The 23,519-nt window shown below is 54.3% G+C and overlaps 8 protein-coding genes across 8 annotated transcripts; 2 read left to right on the plus strand and 6 right to left on the minus strand.

Moving 5' to 3' along the window:
* Positions 1–1,730: 1,730 nt before the first annotated feature.
* On the plus strand, positions 1,731–2,273 carry CORC01_05534 (RNA polymerase III subunit C17; the record flags this gene model as incomplete). The annotated part of the gene is made up of 2 exons (XM_022617177.1): positions 1,731–1,871; positions 1,959–2,273. The coding sequence occupies 2 exons, from the start codon at positions 1,731–1,733 to the stop codon at positions 2,271–2,273; spliced, it is 456 nt and encodes a 151-aa protein (XP_022476402.1).
* Positions 2,274–2,401: 128 nt separating this feature from the next.
* CORC01_05535 (uncharacterized protein) lies at positions 2,402–3,504 on the minus strand (the record flags this gene model as incomplete). Its single annotated transcript, XM_022617178.1, has 3 exons — positions 2,402–2,683; positions 2,740–2,953; positions 3,482–3,504. The coding sequence occupies 3 exons, from the start codon at positions 3,502–3,504 to the stop codon at positions 2,402–2,404; spliced, it is 519 nt and encodes a 172-aa protein (XP_022476403.1).
* Positions 3,505–3,747: 243 nt separating this feature from the next.
* CORC01_05536 (tRNA pseudouridine synthase A) lies at positions 3,748–5,388 on the plus strand (the record flags this gene model as incomplete). The annotated part of the gene is made up of 1 exon (XM_022617179.1): positions 3,748–5,388. One exon carries the CDS (start codon positions 3,748–3,750, stop codon positions 5,386–5,388), a length of 1,641 nt encoding a protein of 546 aa, XP_022476404.1.
* A 93-nt stretch (positions 5,389–5,481) lies between these two features.
* CORC01_05537 (GPI-GlcNAc transferase complex) lies at positions 5,482–6,231 on the minus strand (the record flags this gene model as incomplete). Its single annotated transcript, XM_022617180.1, has 1 exon — positions 5,482–6,231. The coding sequence occupies one exon, from the start codon at positions 6,229–6,231 to the stop codon at positions 5,482–5,484; it is 750 nt and encodes a 249-aa protein (XP_022476405.1).
* A 360-nt stretch (positions 6,232–6,591) lies between these two features.
* On the minus strand, positions 6,592–6,804 carry CORC01_05538 (uncharacterized protein; the record flags this gene model as incomplete). The annotated part of the gene is made up of 1 exon (XM_022617181.1): positions 6,592–6,804. A coding segment is annotated over one exon (213 nt), but the record flags the coding sequence as incomplete, so codon positions are not given.
* Positions 6,805–8,037: 1,233 nt separating this feature from the next.
* Positions 8,038–13,185, minus strand: CORC01_05539 (uncharacterized protein; the record flags this gene model as incomplete). Its single annotated transcript, XM_022617182.1, has 5 exons — positions 8,038–10,831; positions 10,890–12,158; positions 12,227–12,538; positions 12,591–12,717; positions 12,771–13,185. The coding sequence occupies 5 exons, from the start codon at positions 13,183–13,185 to the stop codon at positions 8,038–8,040; spliced, it is 4,917 nt and encodes a 1,638-aa protein (XP_022476407.1).
* A 1,754-nt stretch (positions 13,186–14,939) lies between these two features.
* Positions 14,940–15,092, minus strand: CORC01_05540 (uncharacterized protein; the record flags this gene model as incomplete). The annotated part of the gene is made up of 1 exon (XM_022617183.1): positions 14,940–15,092. One exon carries the CDS (start codon positions 15,090–15,092, stop codon positions 14,940–14,942), a length of 153 nt encoding a protein of 50 aa, XP_022476408.1.
* Positions 15,093–22,011: 6,919 nt separating this feature from the next.
* Positions 22,012–22,772, minus strand: CORC01_05541 (uncharacterized protein; the record flags this gene model as incomplete). Its single annotated transcript, XM_022617184.1, has 2 exons — positions 22,012–22,038; positions 22,227–22,772. The coding sequence occupies 2 exons, from the start codon at positions 22,770–22,772 to the stop codon at positions 22,012–22,014; spliced, it is 573 nt and encodes a 190-aa protein (XP_022476409.1).
* Positions 22,773–23,519: the final 747 nt, after the last annotated feature.

The raw sequence follows: 23,519 nt of genomic DNA on the forward strand, positions 1-23,519 counted from the left end.
GATCGCGACCGAAAGAGCCGGTGTCGGGTTTGCTGGAGGCGTCAAAACTTTGCTAGTGGGGGGTGCAAGGCGACGTCACAGGGACTGGATTATGCCGAGGCCGAGGGTATGCGTAGAAGGGAATTGTGCAGTAAAGATGCCAGAGAGCTCGAGGGCAAACAGCGAGTATGAGAGGGAAGGCCTCTAAAGATACGATCACAACGGGAGCATGGCGAACAAGCTCAAGAGGAGAGGGAGGAGGGAAAAGTTGGTAGCGGCGGGGAGTAGTCTCTGAAGCTGGGGTTGTCGAGAAGTTGTAAAGGAAAATCTCTGAGTGGATAAGTTGGTTTGGGATTGGCAGGAATCGGGGTCGGGTGCGGTCGCCGCCATGTGGACTTGGGGGTGGCAGGTGGAAATGTGTGGTGGTGGGGTAAAAAGAGAGACTGTGATACAGGGTCTTTCACAGGGTGGACAGGTGCAGAGGTGATCATTTAAGGTTAGCACGGATACATGGTATGTGTTTTCATGACACCGATCTCTCGCAGTTTCGCAGAGATTTTGCGCCGGCGACGGTCTAGCTATGCACTGTATTCTCCCGCTCGTTGCCAGGCTGCCCAGACACGCCGAGCCTCACGCAGAGTGCCGCAGACCGGCGGCGACGGAAGTACCTGAAGCGACTCAGCGAGAGCAGCGACAGCGGCGGGCGACACAAGGCGACTACAGTGTCGACAACTGACTTTGTACAAGGGGGGGTTGCATGGGAGTCGTGAAACGCAGGAATGCAGCAGTGCCTCTGTTCTAATTCTGACTGCGATATGCCGAATGTGGTGGACATTCTGCAGCCCCCTTGTCAAAAGTCTGGCTGCCTCGTGATTGTACGGATAGTGCATCCCTCTTCAATGTACACCCTGAAAATACCGCTCCTTTTCTGAACATTGAAGCGGGAAGAAGTACCTGGCAAATCTCACCTCCCTCGTCCCTGATTAGTGTAGGTTTTCTAAAAGGGAGTGAAATAACGCGATTGACCGGCCGGCCGGCTTAACGAGGTACAAGACGCCGAGGACGCGCCTCTTCGAATCTGAAGCCGCCAACGCCCTTTCCCCCTCTCATTGCGCAATTCCAGATCCGGTACGTACTCTGGGACAATTTGGCACATGGCAGAGTGGGGGACTGGGCATCGTGATTGGTGCCTTGAGGCGTGTTACTGCACCTGCTTTTCTGCTTGCCTTTTGATTTCCCTGCAGCTCGTTGCCAACCGTACCGGCCGTCGACCGCGGGGCACTCGCAAGAAGAATTTGCGGCAACATCGTACTTCGCGCCCAGCTTCCGTACAGTCACAATTGCAATTCTTTTTACGAGATTACAAAGTTGCTTTACCTCATCTGGCTACTCACACAATTGGATTTGAGGCGGCTCGACCTTTCCTTGACAGACTTTGGAGTCACCGGCTTTTGTCAAATCAAACGTCAGCTTGCGCAAGGTTGTACCACTCAGCCTGTCTATCTATTCCTGGCCTCTCTGAAAGAGCGCCTGTGAGGTTCCGTTTTGAGTGACAGGGGCGTTGGCCTAGCCTCACCTTGCACACCGACACGTCAATTTTCCACAAACACCAGGCGCAGCTTGCATTTCCCGCCCTTTTTGCCGATACGCAGTTACCGCCGTTGCCACCTGATTCAAAAAGCTTGCATCACACCTTCTCTTCTGCCCGGATATCGCAACCTAGTCTCCCCCGCGCCAAGCACGCTATCACGATGAAGATCCTTGAGGCTCAGTCGGCAGTTCTGACCAACTTTGAGGTCTATCAACACCTGAATGAACGTAAGCTCGGCCAGAAGAAGCGTGAGCGTGGAGAGCGCCGCGGCCCCGGCAACCTTGAGGCGTTGGCAAGAGAGGTGAGTTTCAGACTTTTGTCAAGATATAGGCAATGGAAATTGGGTATCTGCTGCTGTGAAACAGACTCATAGCTGACATCTCTGTAGCTCCTCCAATACCTGCGCACACCACCAAACCCGCTCAGCCAGGAGCCCATCACTTACCACCCAGACTGTATCACCAAGCTTCTGGAGAGATTTCAGCCCTTTGACTTGGCCAAGGGCGAGGTCATCATGATCCTGAACCTCCGTCCAGCATCCGTCGCCGCTCTGAACACCGTCATCGAAGAGATGCCTGAGCGCTTTGACGAGAACCAGCAAGAACAAATAGTCAACATCATTGCCGAAGTGCTCGGTTCATTCCCTCAGGAGGTAGAGCCGGAAGAAGGTGCCGATGAGGGTGCTGCGAACGGCGCTGCTTAGGAAGCCTTACCGAATCGCACTTCGCAACTCACTCTGGACGCCGCCGAATCTTCTGATGCGTCCTTTTCCCCTACCTCCTCTTCCTGGAGTAGAATCTCAGAGACATTGGACTGACGAGGCAAAAAGCCTTACATGGCGACACAGCCGCCTTCGCTCTGCCCTCCCTCGGCCTTCCGCGTCATGACCGCGGTTTTACTAATCTCCTCAAATGCCAGCTTGAGTAGTTCGCCCGTCACCGCAGAGCATTCCATATACTTGTCTATGCGAATCTCCTGCGCCTGCTGGTATGCTTCTTGGGGATAAATGATCCCATTGGGGTCATCTTCGGATCGTAGGTCTCTCTTAAGACCTAACATGAGAATAGGCAAGCGGTCGGGCCTGCGGAATGACATCTTCACCTCTGGAAGCCACTATCCTGGATGTCAGACAGGATACAGAGAGAAAAGAGGCATACAGGAGAACATACATGTCTCCTCATGTTGATGAGACTCAGCCGCTGGCTTATGTCATAACACAGTATGACAATGTCCGGCTCGAGAAGCTTCCAATTCTCGGGGCTATTTGTATCATAAAACTCTAGACGGTACGGTTTTCCAGAAAACCTGATCTCGAAGATGAACGGTTGATCAATATCTCTGAGCAATATGACGGGGCCGGTGCCTTCGCCAGCACTCAGTCGTCTGTTCAGGGGCACGCATAATTAGCTGTGAGATCCGTGACGTGATCTCGTTGAGGGCATACGGACGAGAGAAAAGACGTCTTTCCGCATTTCTCATCACCAACTAATAATATCTTGACTGCTTCTTCATCCATGCTGGTAAAACCTTGAAGGACGGGCGGGCGCTTCGGACGACTTCCGACAGACGTCTAGGTATGGATGTCTGGGGAACAAATGGCGCAGGGCCAGACCGGGCGCGGACTCAGCCAAGACTCCAGCAGGGAAACAGAAGAAATAGGTACAGTGGCCATTGCTCGCCCACTGGTCCCGTCGCAACGGTTCGGCTTTCTCCATCTTGTGGAGTTAAAGCCACAGCACAAGCCACACCTTGTTTTCTACAGGGTCGAAAGAAAAGAAAAGTCGATGTAAAAAAAAATTGTTCGTCGTTGCACTCACTTGCATGCGCCGCCCCTCCAAAGTGACTCTTTAGAGGTACCCGCATGATGCTGGTCTGCGGTCTAAACCACCCCTCCAAATTTCCAGAACTCACATGAGAGAGGAAACAGAGGGCATATGAAGCCCTTACATGAATTTTTCTTGGGTCTCTGTCTGCATTGCCCGCCAAGCCCGAGTTTGAACCTATCTAGGCACGCAGGAGGCCTATTACACGGGTGCCCAAAGGTTTTGCATCGAGGGCAATACCAACGCCGCCACCACCATCTGCGTCGTTCCACTACTCACCAGCGTCTCACTCACCCCTACCGACCATCCTCCACAGTCGCGGCTAGGCGCTTCAGCAGCGCTCCCATCGCAAACATGGCCGATGCGAGCGGTCGGTACGAGTCATGGGACCAGGCGCGTCTCATCTCCCGCATAAGACAGCTGGAGCATGAACTTGACAAGCGGGACGCCGCATCGAAAGCCGCCGGGTCCGGGTCCGGGTCCGGGGCCAAGAACAACAACGGCACCGGTGCCGCAATAGCAGCGGACGGAGCCCCGCCGGTGAAGAAGAGGAAGAAGGAGGCCAAGCGGATCGACTCGTCGCGGTATTCCACCCGCTTCATCGCGCTGAAGCTGGCGTACCTGGGCAAGAGGTACGGAGGATTCGAGTACGCCACGTCGGCGAGCCTGCCGACCATCGAGGGCGAGCTGTGGAACGCCCTGACAAAGTCGTGTCTCATCTTTCCCGAGGATCAGGATGTTGTCAATTTTGACTGCTGCGAGTACTCAAAGTGCGGGAGGACGGATCGTGGCGTGAGTGCGTTTGGACAGGTCATTGGGTTAAGGGTGCGGAGTAACAGGCCAATGCCCAAGAAGCAGGAGGATGTCATACCTGCCGCTGAGACGGAGGGAGATACTCCAATGGAGGGAACGGAAAAGGTCGAAGAGGAGGAGGAGAAGGAGGGGGAGAAGAAGAAGCCCGAGAAGGCATGGGATGAGATCAACGACGAGATCCAGTACGTCAAGGTCCTCAACCGCTTGCTGCCGGACGACATCCGCATCATCGCATGGTGTCCCTCCCCGCCGCCAGACTTCTCCGCGCGCTTCTCCTGCGAAGAGCGGCAGTATCGCTATTTCTTCACGCAGCCCGCCTTCACCCCGACAGCGACCACCGTCGACGGCAAACCGGACAGCATGAAGGAGGGGTACCTCGACATCGACGCCATGAACCAGGCGGCGCAGAACTTCATCGGCACCCACGACTTTCGCAATTTCTGCAAGGTGGACGGGAGCAAGCAGATTACAAACTTTGAGAGGCGCATGTTCGAAGCGGGCGTCGAGGAAGTCAAGGACGTCGGCACGGCGCTGGCCTATCTTGGCGCGAGCGCCGTCGACGGCAGCCAGCTTCCCAAGGTCTACTCGTTCAACATCCGCGGGACGGCGTTCCTGTGGCACCAGATCCGGCACATGGTGACGATCCTCTTCCTCATCGGCCAGCGCCTCGAGGAGCCGGCGCTCGTCACGCGGCTTCTGGACGTTGAGAGCACGCCGCGGAAACCAAACTACGACCTCGCGCACGAGACGCCGCTGGTGCTGTGGAACTGCGTCTTCCCCGGCGACGACGAAAACCGGACGTCCAACGACGCGGAGAACGCTCTTCACTGGGTGTACGGCGAGGCCGACGTCGTGGAGAACCTGTGGTCGCACTACCGCGAGAAGAAGATGGACGAGCTGCTGGCGAACCGCCTGCTGGACCTCGTGTCGAGACAGGTTCAGGGGACCGAGGCCAAGGCCAAGGGGAAGAGGGTGTTCCAGGGGGGACACGAGGGGAAGCTGGCGGGCGGGTACGTGCCGATTGCCAAGAAGCAGCTGACGCCGTCGCCAGCGGAGATCAATGACCGGTGGGCGCAGCGCAAGGGGTTCAAGAACTCGGATGAGATGAGGGAGTCCAAAAACTGGCGAAAGGTCATTAAGGATGCCAAGCAGGCTGCCGCGGCGGGCGATGGGGATGAATAGGTCGAGAGCAAATGCTCCCCAAACCATGATAAAAATAAAGCAAGCAAAAAAAGCTTCATGCAGATCATGAATTCGTTAAGGCTACGAGGAGTTCTACACCCCATTGTGCCACCTCTCATCCATCTTCCTATGATAACTCCCACCGTCCGCCTCCCAAAGACACCCCCTCACGCCCCTCCACACCGTCTCGACAATCTTCTTCTTTGGCAGTATCCTCGGGAACACGACGACAATGTCTTCCTCCCCCTCGACTATGACGATCAGATAGTACCGCACCTCGAAGCCCCGAAACGCCTCGTTGACGAGCACGTCCTGAATCTTTTCCGTGGGTATGAAGCGCGTCGCGGCGGCCGACAGGTAGCTCCCGCTCGTCGAACTGGTCTGGATGCCCAAGCCGCGCAGCACGAGCAGGCTCTCGGTGGTATGCGTGCGCTTCAGCGTCGCGTACGCTGCAAGGAGGCACCCCGGGACCAGGACGGGGAGGGGTATCGCATGGGACGCCGCGATGGCGTGCGCTAGGCGGCCTGGTACGGAGGTGTGTATAAAGAGGAGGACCTGCCAGAGTGTCGCGCTCGAGAAGAGGGTGTCTGGGCTATCGGTCGTGGCGATCCCGGGCCTTGCTCTTGCCGTTGATGGGGAGAGGAGGGACGCGGCGTAAGGTGATTCCGACAAGGCGGCTTGGAGGAGTAGGATCGAGGAGAAGAAGAGTAGGATTCGTAGGGCGAATAGGAGTCCTGAGAGGACGCGGACTGTGAGGGTCGGCGGCGGGCGCGTTGTCACTGTGAATTCGGCTGTCGTGGGCGAGGGACGCCGGACATGGAGGCGGGGGGCCGTTGCGAGCATCGTGTGTTGTGTGTTGTGGGTTGCTGACGTGCCGCAAGAACCTAGGTAGGAAAGTGAGAACATGAGACACCGCTATGGTGCCATTGAGGTTGCTCAAGTTCGAAATAACTTGAGTATCCGATATGGAGGGTTGAGTGAGAGCTTGGTAGCGGTACGACTCCTGGGCGCAATTGCGACGTCAGGTCCGACCAGGGTTGCAAGCTGGGGAAATGGAAGCTTACCTTGGGTCGGTGCTCGGTGGAGATCTTCGCCGGCGCGTTGAGTGGTGTGCAGGAAAGCTGGTTGGTAGCTGACCTCATCCCCGCTCCACCCTTTTCCCGCCGCACGTCCCCCCTCTAGAGGCTGGATACTACTTATGGATCAATTTCGCTCGGAATTACCGGCTGTAATGGTCAAATGGTTGAAGGCTTTCATTACTCTTCTTCCGCTACCCCATCCACATTGGAACCCCTCAGCGGCGCCCAGTGCGAATGCTGCGGTGGCCACCCACTCGCACGGGCAACCTGCGATCGCTGCGTGTGGCCCTAAGCAATGAAGATAATACTTGAGGGAGGTTTCACTCTGCAGAGGTATCTTCACCGTCGCATGGCGTGCTGGATTACGATCGCTGGGGGCTTGGGTTAGTGGTTGAGGCTGGAGATGTCAACTCCAATTTTTTGACAATTTATTTGATTGACATTAGACGTACTGCATGCATACATACGCATCGCATCGCCTTGCGACCGTCTGACTGCTCGTGTGGTCTGTTGAGATGAACGCTTCTTGTGTGCTCAGTTGGTGATGCATTCTGTGGTGTTTGGGAAGTACCTTTTGGCGCACAGTCCGCCGCACACATGGTTCAATCCCAGCTTGCGACAGAACCTATTTTTGATTTTATTTCTAATCCCGACAGATCGATCCATTTCGATTTGACTGTTTCATTCATGCTCTCTCTCTCTCTCTCTCTCATATATCACAGATGATGTCGCGGAATTTTTGAATCAGATTGCATTCTTCTCAATATTCAGCCTGTACATGGCCATCTCGACGAGCAGCTACACAACAACTATCATCACCAGCTCGAAAGGAAATACCAACATCAGTTGCCTCCAAGCCAAAGCACGACTAGGAAGCAGACTGAAAGGAAAAAATGAAGAAATGAAAAGAGGCGGGGAAATCCCGGCCCACTTCAACTAGATAGATGAACAAAGATGCCGTGAGGCAACATTGTAAGACACGCGTTTCCAGCCCTTTTCGGTCCTTTTTCACCCACCGCGTCCAACCCCCTCCCTCTCTTCGTATTCGTGACGCAAGACGGTGTCATCTTGATAACCATCCGGCTTTTCTCTGCTTTTGTTTTTCGTTGCCCCCCTATCCTCCCCGCGGCCCGCGCCCATCCATTCCATCACGTACATGGGCCGCCTCCCACTACAGGTATTGTGTGTTCATGTGTATGCCTCGCGGCTCTGCCCCGAAATTTCCAAGATCCAGCCATCATCAGTCATCAGTTGTGAAGTAAGAATGCAAACAAGAAATGGTAATGGAACAAAAGGAAAAGAAACAGTCGTCTCTCTGCATTCAAATATTCATCGTCAAGGATTGACTCGAAGTATACAAAAGGCGGCTTCTAACTGCTGCTGCGGTGCTTCTGACGACCAGGGAGTAGCTGCGATGTGAAAGGCTGTCCGTGTTCGTCTGTCGTAGAAAAGATTAATGGTATCGAGATTCATCGAGAAACGCCTGTCGCCATGCAACGAATCGAAACGTGAAGGGTAATGATATTAAGGGTTTGAGGGGTTTTAGAGGAATTTCACCAAAAGCACCAACTCAGATCATCTCGCTGTGGTGCAGGCCAGTAGGCAAGCTCTTCTGTGCCATGGCAGGGGGAGATCGCATAGACTCGCGACCGTAGTTCAACGGCATGGGAACGCTCTCGTAAGGGGCGAACTCGTGCTCCTCCTGACCGCGGGGGCGCGCAGAGGGCTCCTTGGGGTTGCGGCTGCCAGACCTGAAGCGGTCCGTGGCCTTGGAGAACCGGCCGGCGATGCTGTTGTCGCGTTCAGAGAAGCTGCGGCCTCGGTTGTGGCCCGCGGACATGGGAGGGACGGGTGGTGGGAGAACTGGAACCGTGGTGTCCATAGGGGCAGCAACAGTTGTTTGGACGATTTCATCATCGTCCATTACAATCTCAATCATAGCGGAACCCATGGCACCAGCGTTGTTATGAGCGGCATATGGGAGAGGCGCCGGGGGTGGGGGAGGAGGCATGGCAAGGTGCTGCAGCTCCTTCAGCATTGGCGGAGCAGGAGGAGGCGGCGGCGGCGGGATGCTTCCGTAGTTGTTGCTTTCCTGTGAGGCACGTCTGGCTCGGATCATGTCGTCGACAGTACGTATCTCCCCCGAGTGACCTCTTCTCATGGAAGGACCACGAGATAGCCCCTTGCTGCTAGTGCTGGGACCTCTAGGGGAGGGCGCATCAGGGGGGATTGGCGGAGCTGACATGCTGCGAGGAATCATTCCGCGGTTGGGAGGTTGGTAGACCGTGGATGGAAGCTGGTAAGTTGTCTGTGGAAGCAGAGTGAGATTCTCGGCTGCCTGCTCTGTCTTAGGAGACTGTTCTTGAGGAGAGGTCACCGGGGAGTGCCTCTGAGCAAATGTGGCCGGGATCGGGGGCACCGGGATGCTGTTCTTATCTTTATCGGACTCGATGATCAGACGCATAGCCTTGGGTGTTGCAGGAAGCCCAATGTGCACGTTTGAATTGCTACGGGCGTACATGCTCCTGCTGGTTGGGTCGGCAGTGTGGCTGCGAGGTGGGAGATCAACCGCGCTGGGCGATGATTCAATGCCGATTCGAATATGGTTGGGATGAGGAATCGGTGGCGCTGAGGGACGCTGTGCGAGAGACTTGCGACGTTCCTCAAGTTCGCGAGCGGCTTCCTCCTTCTTACGCTGCCTCTCGTCCTTCATAGCCTTCAAGTCTCCAGCATGTTCTGTAGAGGCGGCACGCGACTTGGACTGGGGAGGCGCAACATCGCGAGACTGGTCGAGGTTCTCATCAACGTGGCGACGGCGACTCTCGGATCGTTCTTGTCTGGGGAATTCTCTGGTGAGCTCAGGTGAGAGAGCCTTGCGGGATCCATGCTGACTGGTGCTTCTGTTGTGCCTGTTTCTAAAGTTCTCTTGTGCGACAACAGCCTTGACGTAGTCCTCCTCATCTTCAGACCCTTGGTAATGGATCAGGTTGGCTGACAGTGGTAGCGGAGATGAAGGTGACCTGGCGTGAGAGCCAGTCCGGTCCGCACTTCGACCGCGGAGTTCAAGCGCAGGAGGTCGATGTCTGCCTTCGGGGCTTCTGTTGCGGCCTTGGCTACCCCGGCTGGATGCGCGACTGCTCCCCTTTCGACTCTTACTAGACTTCCTCGCTGTGACGGGATCCACAACATCGGGTAAGAACTTGGGCGTACTCAAGTTGATGAGGTCCTCAGGTGACATGGGGATAGGCGATGTTGGAGATCGCTTTGGCTTCGGCCAGTTGCGGCTAGAGGCCCGGCCACGTTCATCGGAAGCCTCACGAGAGGATGTCTTGCGAGTGCGGCTGTGGTCGCGGTCACGACCACGGGAGCCGTCCCGCTTGCCCTCTCGACTGGCATGTCGGCTTCGCTGCTTACGTTGTTGCAGGCGCTGCGCAGTGTCGAGGCTGTGGATGTAGTCTTGCCGCCCACCCGTAGTGTTGCTGCGGAAGCTTTTGCCGGCAGTAGATTGAGACGTAACGGAGCCTGTGACGGAGCCTGTGACGGAGCCGGGTCCCCTACGTCGGGAAGGCCAGTGGAAGCGAGTAGAGGATGCCACGGACTGTTCGGGAGAGGCAATTTCATTGGCCATGTTGTTCAAACCTGCGAGCTCGAGATGGAGGCCCTTCGGCTTCCGGTCTCGGGAACCATTGCGCTGAGCCATGCTGCCTTCCATCTTGATGATCATTCTGGCATCTGGAGATGGGGGAGGCGCTTCTCTTGTCCGTGCGGTGATCTTCTTGTACTGGTCACGCATCATCATTGGGCTGGCCGTTGCAGCCCGCTGCAGTGACAGTCCAGCAGCGAGGTTGTCTTGTTCGGCGGAAGACATGCGTAGTTGCATGGCACGTCGAGATTCCTCGACATCGACCTTAAGTTGCTCACGTGACAAGTCTCCTGGAATCTCACCGATGGAAGGGAGGCGCTTGCGACTGAAGACAGATGCTCCCGATCTCGCCGAGTTCGGGGTGTTGAACTGGCTGCGGTTTGGTGGACGAATAAAGGCAGTGGTGACGTCGTATCCACCAGGGGAGACAGCAGAATCGGCGATGGGTGTTGGGCCAGCAGCGATAGGAGTCCGTCCGCCGTCTCCTTGAGAAAAGAACTTTGACTTCCCTTGCTGCTCGCCGAATGACGTGATGAGCTTCAGAGCGGACGTCTTGGCGATGCTTCTTTGAGGCCCACGGTTAATTCCAGGGGGCGAGAGTGGGGGTGACAGGACTTCCGGGATGTTCTCATTGATGTTCTGGTTGATGCTTTGGAAGGTCACCTGGGCAGCAGAGGGAGATGTCCATGGTTCATCAGACTCGGCGCCAGTACAAGCAAAGCTGGAGAAACATGGTCAGCGCATCATCACATCATTGTTACGTAGTGGAGAAAACATACCATCTCACAGCTAGCTGCTGTTGCCCGTGCATGACAGCCCATTCGCCCCATTTCTTGATGATGGCCGCTTGTCGTTCCCAGACCGCGGGATAGAAAAGACAGGTCAGAATCAGCGCCTCCATGTATTTCTTGTGAGACACGTAGATTTCGATGGCATCATTGTAATCGCCCATGCCAATCAAAATAGTAACAGCGGCGTGAAGATCGCCATGCTCCAACAGTCTTTGGACATAGGCGCGCCCCAGCTTGTGCTGCGAAGCTTGGCCTCCAATGCCGCTGAGGGCTAGCAACATCCAGTCAGAGGAAGTCATGGAGGCTGAGCTCGCTGCCATGACATCTGCGTCAATGTCGCCTAACCATCTCATCAGAAGAATGCGCGCCGGTGAGGCCGCATTGTGTCGACTCAACTCCTCCCGAACCAAGTCATCAATCTCCTTGTTCCATCCAAAGATAGTGCTAAGCATCTGCTTGCGGAGGTCGTCATTGGTGAGTCGGCTGTGGTCATTCCCAATCGGGTGCTTGTAGGGAATGTCGCTAAGCCGGCTCCTAGTGTACTTGAAAAGATCCTGAACCTTGCTGTCGACAGGGCTCGGTAAGACCTCATTTCGTAGGCGGGATGGCCTGGAGCGGCGAGACCGGTATGAGGACATTGAGGTGCCGCTCATCATTGAGGTTCCGCTCATGGAGTACATATCTCGTTCTTGGTAAGGTGCGGCAGAAGATCGGAGAGACGAGCCAGCAGAGATGTAGGTATTCTCAGTCATGCCTCGAGAGACGGCCGACGACGGGTACCGGCCGGGCGTCCGAGATCCTCCGGAGGATTGTGAGATGGAAGACAGTCCGCTGCGGCTAGAAGCCGCGCTTGCGGTGTCGGCATCGTAGGGGTCGAGCGCCTTGGGCGTGCCCGTGTCCTTCCGGCTAGCTATACGGTCAAAGGGAGACAAGTGATCTTCGTCACTCTCCGAAATGCCAAGTTCAATTGAGCCAGACGTAGCATCCGAGTCAGTCACGATGGTTGTTGATGTCTTCTGTCCCTGCTGCTCCTCAATTGAGACAGGCGGCGATGGCGGCAACAAGTTGGCCGGGTGCTGTACATTGGCAACTATGATGGAAGGGGTGTTGAGATCAAATTGCTGTACCGTGTTGTTGGCTCCGAGAGTGAAGAGGCTGGCGCCAGGGCCGTACACGGCCAGGCCTCTGACGTGCTCGAGCGTCGGGATACTGTCCCAGGTAACATGCTTAGTACGGACATCCCATGATAGTGTTTCCCTAGTGTGATGAAAGTCAGTGCAAGTTCTAAGCGCGCGCGTAAGCCGCAGTGGCGAAGAATGACGTACGAGTCAGAATGTTGGATAATGCGGCCGTTCTTCGACCAACCCATCCAGTTGGGACCGGTCTGATAGTTATCTGTGCGCTTAAGGATCCTCACGACCTTGGCGGGGTCGTCACTGCTGTATGACTTGGACACACTCCAAACTCGGAGATCGCCATCATGTGTCTGTGATGCCAGCATGTCCGACTTTTGCCGAGACGACGAGGCATGCCAGTTGAGCGTGACGATGGGTGAGGGTGCTCTCGATGTGCCTAGGTTATGTAGGATAGTGAACCGCGGCTGAAGAGTTGCGACTAACAACGAGCCATTTTGGTATCTGCAAGCAATTAGCAAATTTACAATGCCCCCCTGAAAGCCTTAAAACTTACCCAATCGCAAATGTTCTACAGTCTGCGGCCGGTGCAAGCGCCGTCACGGCAATCTGGTCAATCGTTCTAGAAGAAATATGCTCTGACGTTGTGGGCTCGAACAGAATGATGTTGCCCTGCGTATTACCTGAGAATGGGTATTAGTAAACATCATGTGAAATTCTTCGAGAACCACTATACCAAACGCGACATTGCCGTTGCGCATCCACGCGGCAGTAGTCAAGTGCTCGTATGAAGCAAATCGGGCTACTTCGTCGCCCGTCATAATATCCCAGACAATTGCTGTCTGTCCGGCGTCGTAACTGACTACCAACCTACCGGCCCCAATGTCGCTTTGCGTATCAACGGCGAGCAACTGCACCTCGTCCGAGTGCCTCGAAAATCTCCTCTCTATCGTGAGAGTATCGTGGTGGCAGCAGACGATGGAAGAGCCCTGCGCATACAAGAACATGGACGCCGTGGCGGCGCATGGCTCGAAGTAGCGCATGATGTTGGGCTGCGACATGTTGAAATCCTGCATCTCATTGCTCCGACCTCTCTGTGACGACTGCCCGGAGCTGACGGTAGCGGTTCGGTTTCTCGCGGAGGCGGACATGATGGCACTATATCCTTTTTCGGATTTCGATCTGGGACCCGGTGCGATGTTAGTCGGCAAGCTGCATTTGGGGAGGACGACTTCTAGGCAGGGCAACGGCTGCAGGTCCGTGTTCGCCAGAACCTCTGAGCCCTCTTAAGCCGAGAAACAAACGGGTGACTCTTGTGAGACAGGCCTACTCACCAATCCGCAACGAGCACAGCACCGTCCGGCTGCTTCGTGGCGAACCAAAGGCAGTCGGGAAGCTACACCTCTTCCACTCCAACCATCACATGAAGCACTCTTCAATGTCCGTTCCCGAACCGGCTGTCCTTCCACGTTTCAGGGTTCTAGAGACTTGCGGAGAGCTCTTCGTAGGCGTCTTGGATCAGCGGTATCGTCTGCCTACTGTCGTGTTACGGTTGCTGGTGATGCCGTTGCACTCTAATGTCTCTCTTTTACGGCGCGGGGCTGTTCTGTATTCTTCGTTCCCAGTGAGTTACCGGAAAGAGGCAGGACAAAAAGAGAAGGAAGGGAAAGTCTGGGAGCCGGCGTGTTAAAAACGGTTACAGTCTGTCGGGACGTGTTGCGTGTTGAGGAAGGGGGAAAGACGCTATAGACGCAGGTGGAGGGTGTGAAGCAATGAGGTTGACTCTGTTGAAGTCGACGTAGTTGGACGTGGAGAGAGACCTCACTGGATAAGCCTTAGTCGAGGGGGGGTGCCGGCGCTTGTTGTGCAGGAAGATTTTGTCAAGTGCACAACTCAAGTTTTTCACACAGGAGAGAAGATTTTCTTGTTTGCAGACGACCGAAAGGGGGGAAAGAAGGAGGAAGGAATCGAAAAGACGATGGAAAATAAGAGAGGCTGCTGCTTGAAGGGGTGTGTGGACGGGGTGTGATGGAGCCAAATAGGAAGAAAGTCAAGCAACATGGAGTATGGCGCCTAAGTTTTCGAGCTGACTTGTCACTGGACGATCAATCTTGACCATGAAATTAGAGCTGTTCACTGAACGGTCGAGGTATCTGGGAGCGGATACGGTCCGGCTCATCTGGACGAGCCAAGACGGTGCATCGACCAGGGTGCTTGTCGTCGAGGGACCCTGTCAGGCCAGTCGAAGGGACCACTCAAGGTGTGCGAGGTGCAAGCCACCGCGTGCCGAGGGGGACAGAATTGGGGAATATGCAGCAGGACGACGGGGGTCATGGCATGGTGGGGTTTGTCGAATGCGATGAGCGGCGTGGTTGGGCGACTTGACGAACATCGAGGCAAGTAGAGTGTGTCTGAGCAGGGCAGTACATCAATATTTTGCCATAATTAGGTCTCCGGTCCTCTTCTCGCGCGGTGCTAGCCAGTCTCTTCTCTCGCGAGGTCCTGCTTGCTGCTACTGGCACGCTGCCGCTACTTGCTGCTTGCAATGCTTGCTTGTCCTGCGTGCGTATGTGCGCGCGCAGGCGACACGGGCGACAGGAATATCAACCTATCAAGTTGGGCTGAGGCGGCACTGGCTCCCTCAGCCCAGCTTGACCTCCAGGTGATTGCGACGGCTGGGCCATCCCATCGTCCGTCTCTGCAAGATACCCGGTAGAGCGAGACAGAGAGAGGACAATAAAGGACCAGGTCAAGAATCAAATCGAATCGTCTACAATGTAGTCTTTGACTCGTAGTGACGTCTCATCGGCGGCTGTTCTCCAACAAGCGTGTCTCGCTTTTGGATATCCAGCTCCGCTTTCCCCCTTGGTGATTTGACTTCGCATTGCTGTATCGAGTAATGATTTTACTGAGGACAGTGGATGCCTCCTTGGGGGCGCCAAAGGTACCTTACAGGACTGCTGTGGAATGCCAAATGCGCGGTATGTGCACAGAGAGGATGCGCAGTGCGTGGGTTTCCAAATCCGAGGACGGGGACCAGTGGCATGACTCCCCTCATCTCGGCGGTGGTCACGGTCGTGAATCCTGGCACAAACAGGCTTGATTCGCCTCGGTGGCCATGGATGACTAGCTGCTGCTAGGACAGGCTCATGAACATCATGAACAGGCTCGACAGCCTATCGAAGGCACGGAAGGCCGTGCAGCACGAGAAAGACCGACGTAGGCAGAGCGGCGGGAAGTGAGGAAAAGACCTTGGTTGGGGGAGAAGAAAGGGCTTGGGAGCTGGTCTGAAGCACGGAGAATGAGGACGAGGGAAGGCGAGCCTGGAGGGGAAGGGAGTCGGGGTCAAGGTGGATGACTGGACGACAGGGAGCCGGGGTTGAACAGTCTACGCGCCGAGGAAAGGGTGATGGCGCCTAAGGAACTTGCATGGGGCCAATCCGGAGCCGCATGTGCCTGCTGTTCAGCAGATGCATTGCAGGGATCCCCGTGGGCATGCATCTGACTGGTTCGTCGCTTTTAACCTCCCGTTGGACTGCTCCACTTGGACCCATATTCAAGTAGTCGGTACGGCTGGCGTCCGCTGTCTTCCACTGCCGATGGAAGCAAAATCCAAGGTAGCGGCTACCTCTGGCCGATTTTCCCGTCTGTGCCACCTCTCCAACCTCACCTCATGGAATTGAGTGACAACGGAGGGCGGATTAATCGTGCCTTCCCTCTGCTTCGTTGCTTCTTTCTTCCTGTCAACCACGGCATATCTCAGTGGAGCGCACTTCACTGATGCACAAGTCCTCAGCCATCCGTTTATTTCTGCTTGTCCATCTACGCTACGTACCTCTTCCTATTTCGACCTTTAGGTACTGTACCATCCATCAACGGCATTGCGTGTGTGTGTGTGGCCAGTGACATACACACCATCCCACCTCTTACCTTACCTTCAGTTTCAGGAACATCGCCATCGCCCATCGACAACGTCAAACCCGTTCCATACTATTACAATTCACAAACTCGATCAGCCCCTTGATACCAGGGGCTGAACGCGAACGCCACTATTCTGCATCCATTGCCATCGCCTCTGCCGGCACGGGTCTGGAATCACATCCTGCTGACCGGCACACAAGCGGCCACCATCCATCGCCAATCCCCACTTGCGCTTGAAGCTCGGAACTTTGTGTTCCCTCTCGCCCTGTCTGCACACCGATGGAGAAATTCAACGGCCTGGCAACGTGCAATACTTCACTCCAGACGGTACACGTCCGCATCCGCAGCTCCAGAACTCCCAATCCGCCCACACAGAGCACCGCCCTCAAGGATTGAGGCTGCAGTAATGCTGCATCCGCCCGCCTTTGTTTCTTTGTGCTTGCGAGACGATCACTGCCAACTCGAAGGCTCGAGCACTATGCACAACATAGACCCCCCGTCGACCTGATCCGTTCCAGATAGAGCTTTGGATTCCCAGGACCCAATTCAACCCACCTTAATTGGTCTCGCCTAGCTCATTATGCTGGCCTCTGTTCAACGTATCTGCGGTTGTGGGGAATTGGCCAACGGCCAGGTCCATCGCAATATCCCGCCGCTCCCAAGAGACGCACTCTATTACATCACCAAGGCTCAATGACACCCGGGACGTTCGTTACCTGTCTCACTCGGGGCCGAAGGAACGGACGTTGCTGCACATAGCAACCTATTCATCTACCTGCCGTTTCGATTCGCTCCTTTGCCACACCACCCATTGAAGTTCCCGATCCCGGTCTGGCCTACCTTTTGGTCCCCGGATATCAGTTCCTCGTCAATCCCCCCTGGGCAAAAACCATCCGATGGCAGCCCAATGACATGGGCAAACGGGACAGCCTCGCTATTGCACCTTCATCGACCGCTAATCAGGTTCACACTCATCCAGCATACAACCTCACCGGCCGCTTCCCCGTGCATGAGTGAAGCACGGATTAAGGTATGGCTGCATGTTGAGAGCAAGGTTGAACCCACGGCCGCCTCATACCTTGAGCGTCGCTTAGAGCAGTTTTTTCAAGCTGATGCACAAGCTTCAGGTACGTAACGTGCCCTTCAATCTTCCTCTCAGGGCCACAATGCTACCCCGGAACGGATGGTCAATTCCCCCACCGCAACCACCATGTTTACCGTGCCTCAACCATCGTGCCGGCTAGCTGCTTGTTGGGTAAGCTCGTTTTCCGGGTCGTCAGGCACCTATATGACAGGTGTTTTTAACAATTTTGGCATGTGTGCTGTCTGACATCTCGTTTGCCTTCGTCCTACCTTTAAGGTACCAAGCGAATAGCGAATTGGTCTCGACTGTCCTTGAGAAGGTGCAATGTAGCCATCATACAGCTCCGAAGGTCGGGTGCACGACGTGCAGCCGGTGAAGCGTGGAATGGAGTGGCCAGTCCGACTAATCAAATCAGCCTTTCGTGGCGCTGGCACGGCGTTGCAAGATAATCTATACTGAGGGGGCTGAGAGATATCTACATCAACTTGCAACGTCTTTGCACCGGGCATCCAAACCCCCTTGAATCTGGAGAGTCCGCCGCGATATTTGCGCGCATTATTGCCGCCTTGTCGAGCAGTAGTCGAGCCTGACTTGCAACCCAATTGCAAATCGCTTAGAACCATAGCTCGACTCATAGATCGATGTCCATGATAACCAGGCATTTCATGAGCTCTGTGAGCTTTCCTTCACCCCCGAGGATACACACTTGTGGGTAGATGAGCAGAGCTCGCCGACCCCTGTCATGTCGTACATCGCCTTGGCTTTGTTGCAGGGGTCTTGTGTTTGCTTTGCCGTTGAACTAGTCTCTCTACGGATAGCCGTCACCCGTCTAGACTCTTATCGTTCTCGGTCGAGTTTCCGCTTTGATCCCAGGCGTAAGCCATCTAACATCCGGTCGAGGATGGATGTTCTGTCCGGGAGTCATGAAGCATATAATCGACCACGGGCTGAGAATCATTCGCTGTACGAAAATCGGGTTCCCAGACGTTATTTGGCCACGCATTGAGTATCGAGACCAATTAATGATCAATGATCGACGCCCATCACACGAATCCGAGCCTCACGGCGCATTGGTTCCTGGCCCTGTTAATAGGATCCGGTCACTTAATTGTGCTGGAGCTAGGATTGTGCGGCTGGATTGCTTCACAGTCTTGATGCAACAGTGATAGTCAAGCTCGGAGCGCCACGAGAGGCTTAATCAGTCTAGACGACGTGCTGACATTTGTATTCACTTCTACAGCCGATGAACGATGTCTATATCAATGGCCAGACAAAATTGGAGTAGGATCTCGTGTCGTTAGACGGACTGGACTGACTAGGAGCTCCTATCATATCTCATTTTACGACGAATCACGTTGACCATCCACATAGCAATGGCTTCAAGTTTACTGGTAGGGGGGCCCTGGATGCTTGGCAACTGTCGCCCCACGCACTGCTGCTCTATCTTACATTCGATCGCTCAGATCAACGTCAGGATCTCACACTTCAGGAAGCGGCCGAGTGGCATCAAGTTCGAACCGGACTGCCCGGGCTACCTATGCCGTATGACATTCCATGACTAGTGCGATCGACTTCCACTACTCTTTCAATGGTTTCATGGCAGAACCACAGCGTTTGCATATTTTGCGCTGACCAGCGCTAGACGCGCAAATGCATGGCCGGTTTGAGCTGCCTCAAGCGAGCAGCCGTTACCTTGGCGGCGTCGGCAGCAGCAGCTTTCAGGAAACGTTATTCTCAGATGCTTTTGAATCTCACGAAATCAAACTTCAGACACCGCGCTTCTCGGGATCACAGCAGGATCCATAACGATGGAAGTTGTAGCCAAGCCGCGCAATCCGCAACCTATTCTCACCTTCATGGGACGGCGGTCCACAGAGTGCTGTGCAACGAATGAGAGGCTGCTGTGCCACTTTGACATCCTTATTGGCGGTCAGCTGTCCCTCGCATACGGCATGACGGTTACAGAATGGTCGACAAGTGGCTCCCACAACGCCTTTTTTGACATGAGAATCCTCCATCCATATATCTCCCCACTGAGGGAAGACCATGCGGGATTAAACTTGCCAAAGTGTCAGGACAACGACACCTTCCCGACCTGGACCTAAGGCAGGTCGCCAATTTTGAATCTCTTGGGAGTTCCGCGTCTCGTGACGATGAGTCGATGCGGCCGAGAATTGGGTCTCTGCTCTCAAATGGGGGAGGGTTGCCTACTCGACTATCACCATGAAAAAATTGAAAAGCTCAACTTTGAGTTTCGATTGGAGAATTTGACATGTCTCAGCAGATGAGTAACACACCACCTCGTGGCATCACGGACTCTGCGCCGTGAAAGAGCTCGCTTACCCCTGTCCTGTCAACCTTCTGGGCGGGCGGGGAAAGCAAGTGAACTGACTCTTTCAACAGCCCAAACCCGCGAAAAGAGGCAGGACCATAGCATCTGATAAAGCAAAAAAAAAAAAAAAAAACAGCACTCTTTGGGCAAGTAGCAGGGGGGCATAAACATGAATGGTATCCCGGCATCTCTCCCCCAGTCACCATCCGATCACCTCTACTGCAGCTCTTACATCTGCAGAGATCATCACCGCCGAGTGTATCCTTGCCCCGTCACATCTGTTCGCACCTACGCCTTACTCACCTCGTCCACCACGCCGCCGCCGCCGCCGCCGCCACGAGCGACGATGGTCTAAGATCTAATGGCGTGCGCTCCCTCTTGACATCTGGAACTCAATTGCAGCCTGTCAAAGATGAAGGGTAACCCGGCATGGCCGGCCGTGCGCTGACTGACAGAATCCATTTCCCTGAAGAGAAAGCTCTGGACCCCTGGATCCAACCGCCGTGCCGCCCTACAACCCGCATGCGGCCTAGGCGCGTGTGATTCGGACGGCGCTATCTGTGATTCGACATGGTGCCCCGTTGGTCCACCTCCGTCCCTCCATCCTCCTGCTCCTCTCGCCGCTTACGGCCGGCACGAGCCATGAGCGAACGTCCGCAGATGACGGGCACGCTAGGCTAGCACTCGCACGCGCAGGGCGACGCGGAAGAGATGCACGGGTTGGTTGAAGAGGTGTAACGTGGAGGTGGTGGTGGCGGGATGCGGACCGGGGGCGAGGATTGGGGATGGGGTGCGGGATGCCCGTGTCTATCGATGTGATGGAAAAGCATCATGGCGGCTGTTGGTGGCGTCGGGCTTCTTTGACTTACACAAGTGTGAGTCTCGAAAATCTGGTTTACGATTCACTCGACTTCTTGCTCGTATTGCCAAGTCAGTATGCTTGTCTCGGCGGATTTAATGGGGCTTTCCCTGAAGCGGTTCGTTTACGTGCTTGTTGTTGAGTTTACCCAAGGTCAAGTACCAAAGGAAAAATAAGGTGGCTGGGGAATAAGGCTTTTCGAGGCGAGAGAGGCTCGTGGACCTAGAGATCTACAGGGAGAAGTAACCTGGAAAGGAGGGCTCTCTCGATGTGCCAACAAGCGCTGAGCAGCGCGCGGCGGCGGTGAGCATTGTAAGCGAAGTGATGCATGTTCGGCGGTCATGTGCCCTCGTGCGACATACGACGAGGACGAGGTGGACCTTTTGTTCGCCGGGCGGTTGAGGGAGGCAAAGAGTAGGTAAGTAGAGAGCAAAGGGGATTTTCCTCGTGCGATCATTTGTGCCACGACGGGTGAGATCTTTAATTGCTCCTTGCTTTATTCTCCTCGCATTTTCGTGGGCGGTCCCATTGTCGAGCACGTGGTTTCTGTGCGACCTGTGCCTTGGTAGATGCAGGAGTATTTCGTGGTGGGTGGGGGGGCTGGGCAGAATACTGGGTGGTCCATATGGATGTCTTGGAGAAGCGGTCGTGGGCTTTGTTGGCTGGGACATTTCCGAGAGCGGCGATTTAGTGCAGGTTGACGTGGTATTCAGTGTCTCACTCTGCGTTTCTGGAAGCATTTCATGAGAGGGGGAACGTTTCCTTTGGGGAGAGTTGGGGTGGGATTGGGAGGACAGTACGCGATGTCGGTGAGGTTGTAGTGTAGGTGCAGCGCGCGTATGCAGAGCCAGCGAAGCAGGAGAGGCCGATATTGCTGTGCGTTTGATTCTCGTATTCACAGTCGGTCAGCTAGCTTGTAGTTGATCGATTGACCGTGGGCCATGTGTTGAGAACTTGAATTGTCTCTCTTCCGGATCTTCCCTCAACTAAATTCAATAGCGTCCTTCTTGACTAGCTTTGGATGCCGATGTTGCAGCTTCAGAGCAGTCCCAGAATTATTTTTTTTAGAGATTTCATCTAATTGAGCCAGATGTTCTCATGCGGGTCGGGTGGTGCATAACCAACAGCTCTCAGATTAATGCCGGTACCAAGCTGGTCCCGGCCCGGTGTGCCGACTGCCGAGTCTCCATAATGATCTCCGCCCGGGTGGTTGCGGGGACCGGGGCGGGTCTCAGACAGCCCCGCTCACCACCGTTTCAACGGCTTTGGGCTTAATTCAACGACACGCAGGAGAGAAGAGACTAGCTTATGTTTGCTGGGGGGGATGTATTAGACACTCTTTCGCGCAAACATATTTTCTATCCTTCATATACCGTGTCTTCCTCTATGTCAAAATTCGAGAATGCTTCAAGAGCAATCATTTGCTAATACAAAATATGGGAAGCTGAAAGACAGTACTTTCCAGCCTGAAATAAAGGTTTTCAACGACATCTGGTCACTTTCGTCATAGAAACAATCACTCGGCCATTTCAAGTATCAAACTAGGAGAAGAATGGTGTGGCACTGGGGATCTCCGATGTAAGCCCTGGTCCCTCAACTGCCGGCGTGGCCACAGCCTGAGCCTGGTTGGAAGTGGTTCCTTGAACATCGAATGCTTGTGGCGCAGCTCTGCCAGAACCTCCTTCAACGCGTTTCTTCGACAGTGCAACGTACCCCTCCATCCACCGACCCAGCTCAGAATCGTCGTATTCATCGAGATCTCTGTCAAAGTAAAAGAAAAATCAGCTCCGACAAATTTCGTTATGGATCTACCTAGTTGTGTTAGTGAGAGCCACTAGGGAAGACAGGAGGATGGATAAAATTAACTGTAATAAAAGCATGCCTGTGTCCAATCTAATATGTATACAACAGGCAGTACTTCCTCACAGTACCCTATTTTCTGTGAAGTGCTTGTGATGTGGATAGTAAGATCTTTGCCACTGCGTTCCTCGTTTACCTCCCTCTCACTCAACTTTCTCGGCTTGACGTCGGGATTGATAAGCTTGGCAATTCGGCATACCGAGGCTGTGATGGAGGCGGACCTAGTGGGTGTCTGTGGTCCGGTGCCTCGAGGGAAAGTCTTCTCCATGCTGGAGTATTGTCCAGGAGTCGGACTCGGGTCGGGTTTAGACTCTATTCTCTTGCGTTTGGATTTTCCTTTCTTCAAACACCCTTTGCTTGCTCCCAATGAGTCAGGTGCATTGGTGAGTGGCTTAAAGCCAGCGAGCAGATCAAAATCCCAGTCTGGCACCCCACACGCTTTTCCAACCCAGTTCCCGAAGAGGGAAACTGCATCCAATCCATTCTCGACAAAGGTCTTGGCGCGTTGGACAGCCGCTCTGATGCCGACATCTCCCGGTATAGCATTTATGCCTACCTGTAGAATGGTGTTGAAAGACTCCAACATGGCAGCGCAGATGATGCTGTCAAGCTTTTCAAGGCCCTCTGTGACGGTGTCCAAGATCTTCTCGGCAATTTCGAAGTTACACTCGCAGTTCCCCATCGTCCAATCGCTTCCGTCTTCAACTTTCTAGACGAGGGACCTGTCGACTTTCTCTCTCGATATGTCGAAGCTACGACACTACAACGATGGAATGGGTCAGCATGTAAGATGGAGGAAATGGCGTGAGTAGACCAACACCATAGCTTCCAGAAACCTGATTTTAGCACCAAATTTTACAGGGATCAAGGGACTTGGCGAGGTTCTCGTTCTTGAAATAGTCGAAACATTGGCCAGTCGCTGAATACTTGGCAATAATCTGTTCGTCGGCCGAATGACGCATGACTAGAGCCGACTCAGCAAATACGAATCGGGTGAAAACAAAAAGTACGATTAAAGAGAGGATAAAGGAGACGGTGGATTTCTTCATTGTTCCGGGAGAAATTGCAACGGTTTTTAGATAAACACGTTCATAAAGGAGAGATGAATGAAACCATAGAGTAATGTAAACCATGACAGTCGAGCTACGATTGCTTTTCTATGGCTCAAACGTCATCAAGAGCTAGTAACAGCTTCAATCGTCACGGTTGACGGCGATCAAGAACATGTTGGTTGAACACGAACGAAGACCTCAAATTAGGGCCGTAGATACTTGAAAAGTCATCATATGAAATGCCCAGAGTCTCCTTAATGACCCTGACGATGCCAATTTTGACGCCAATGTGCCAGAACAGAAATTTAGGAGGTCTGAGAAATGACTACTTCGTTCATGGCCACAGCTCTTCTCTTCTCTAACCTGCCGCAAAATGG

This window comes from Colletotrichum orchidophilum (assembly GCF_001831195.1).
Source record: "Colletotrichum orchidophilum strain IMI 309357 chromosome Unknown Scaffold_38.1, whole genome shotgun sequence".
NCBI lineage: Eukaryota > Fungi > Ascomycota > Sordariomycetes > Glomerellales > Glomerellaceae > Colletotrichum > Colletotrichum orchidophilum.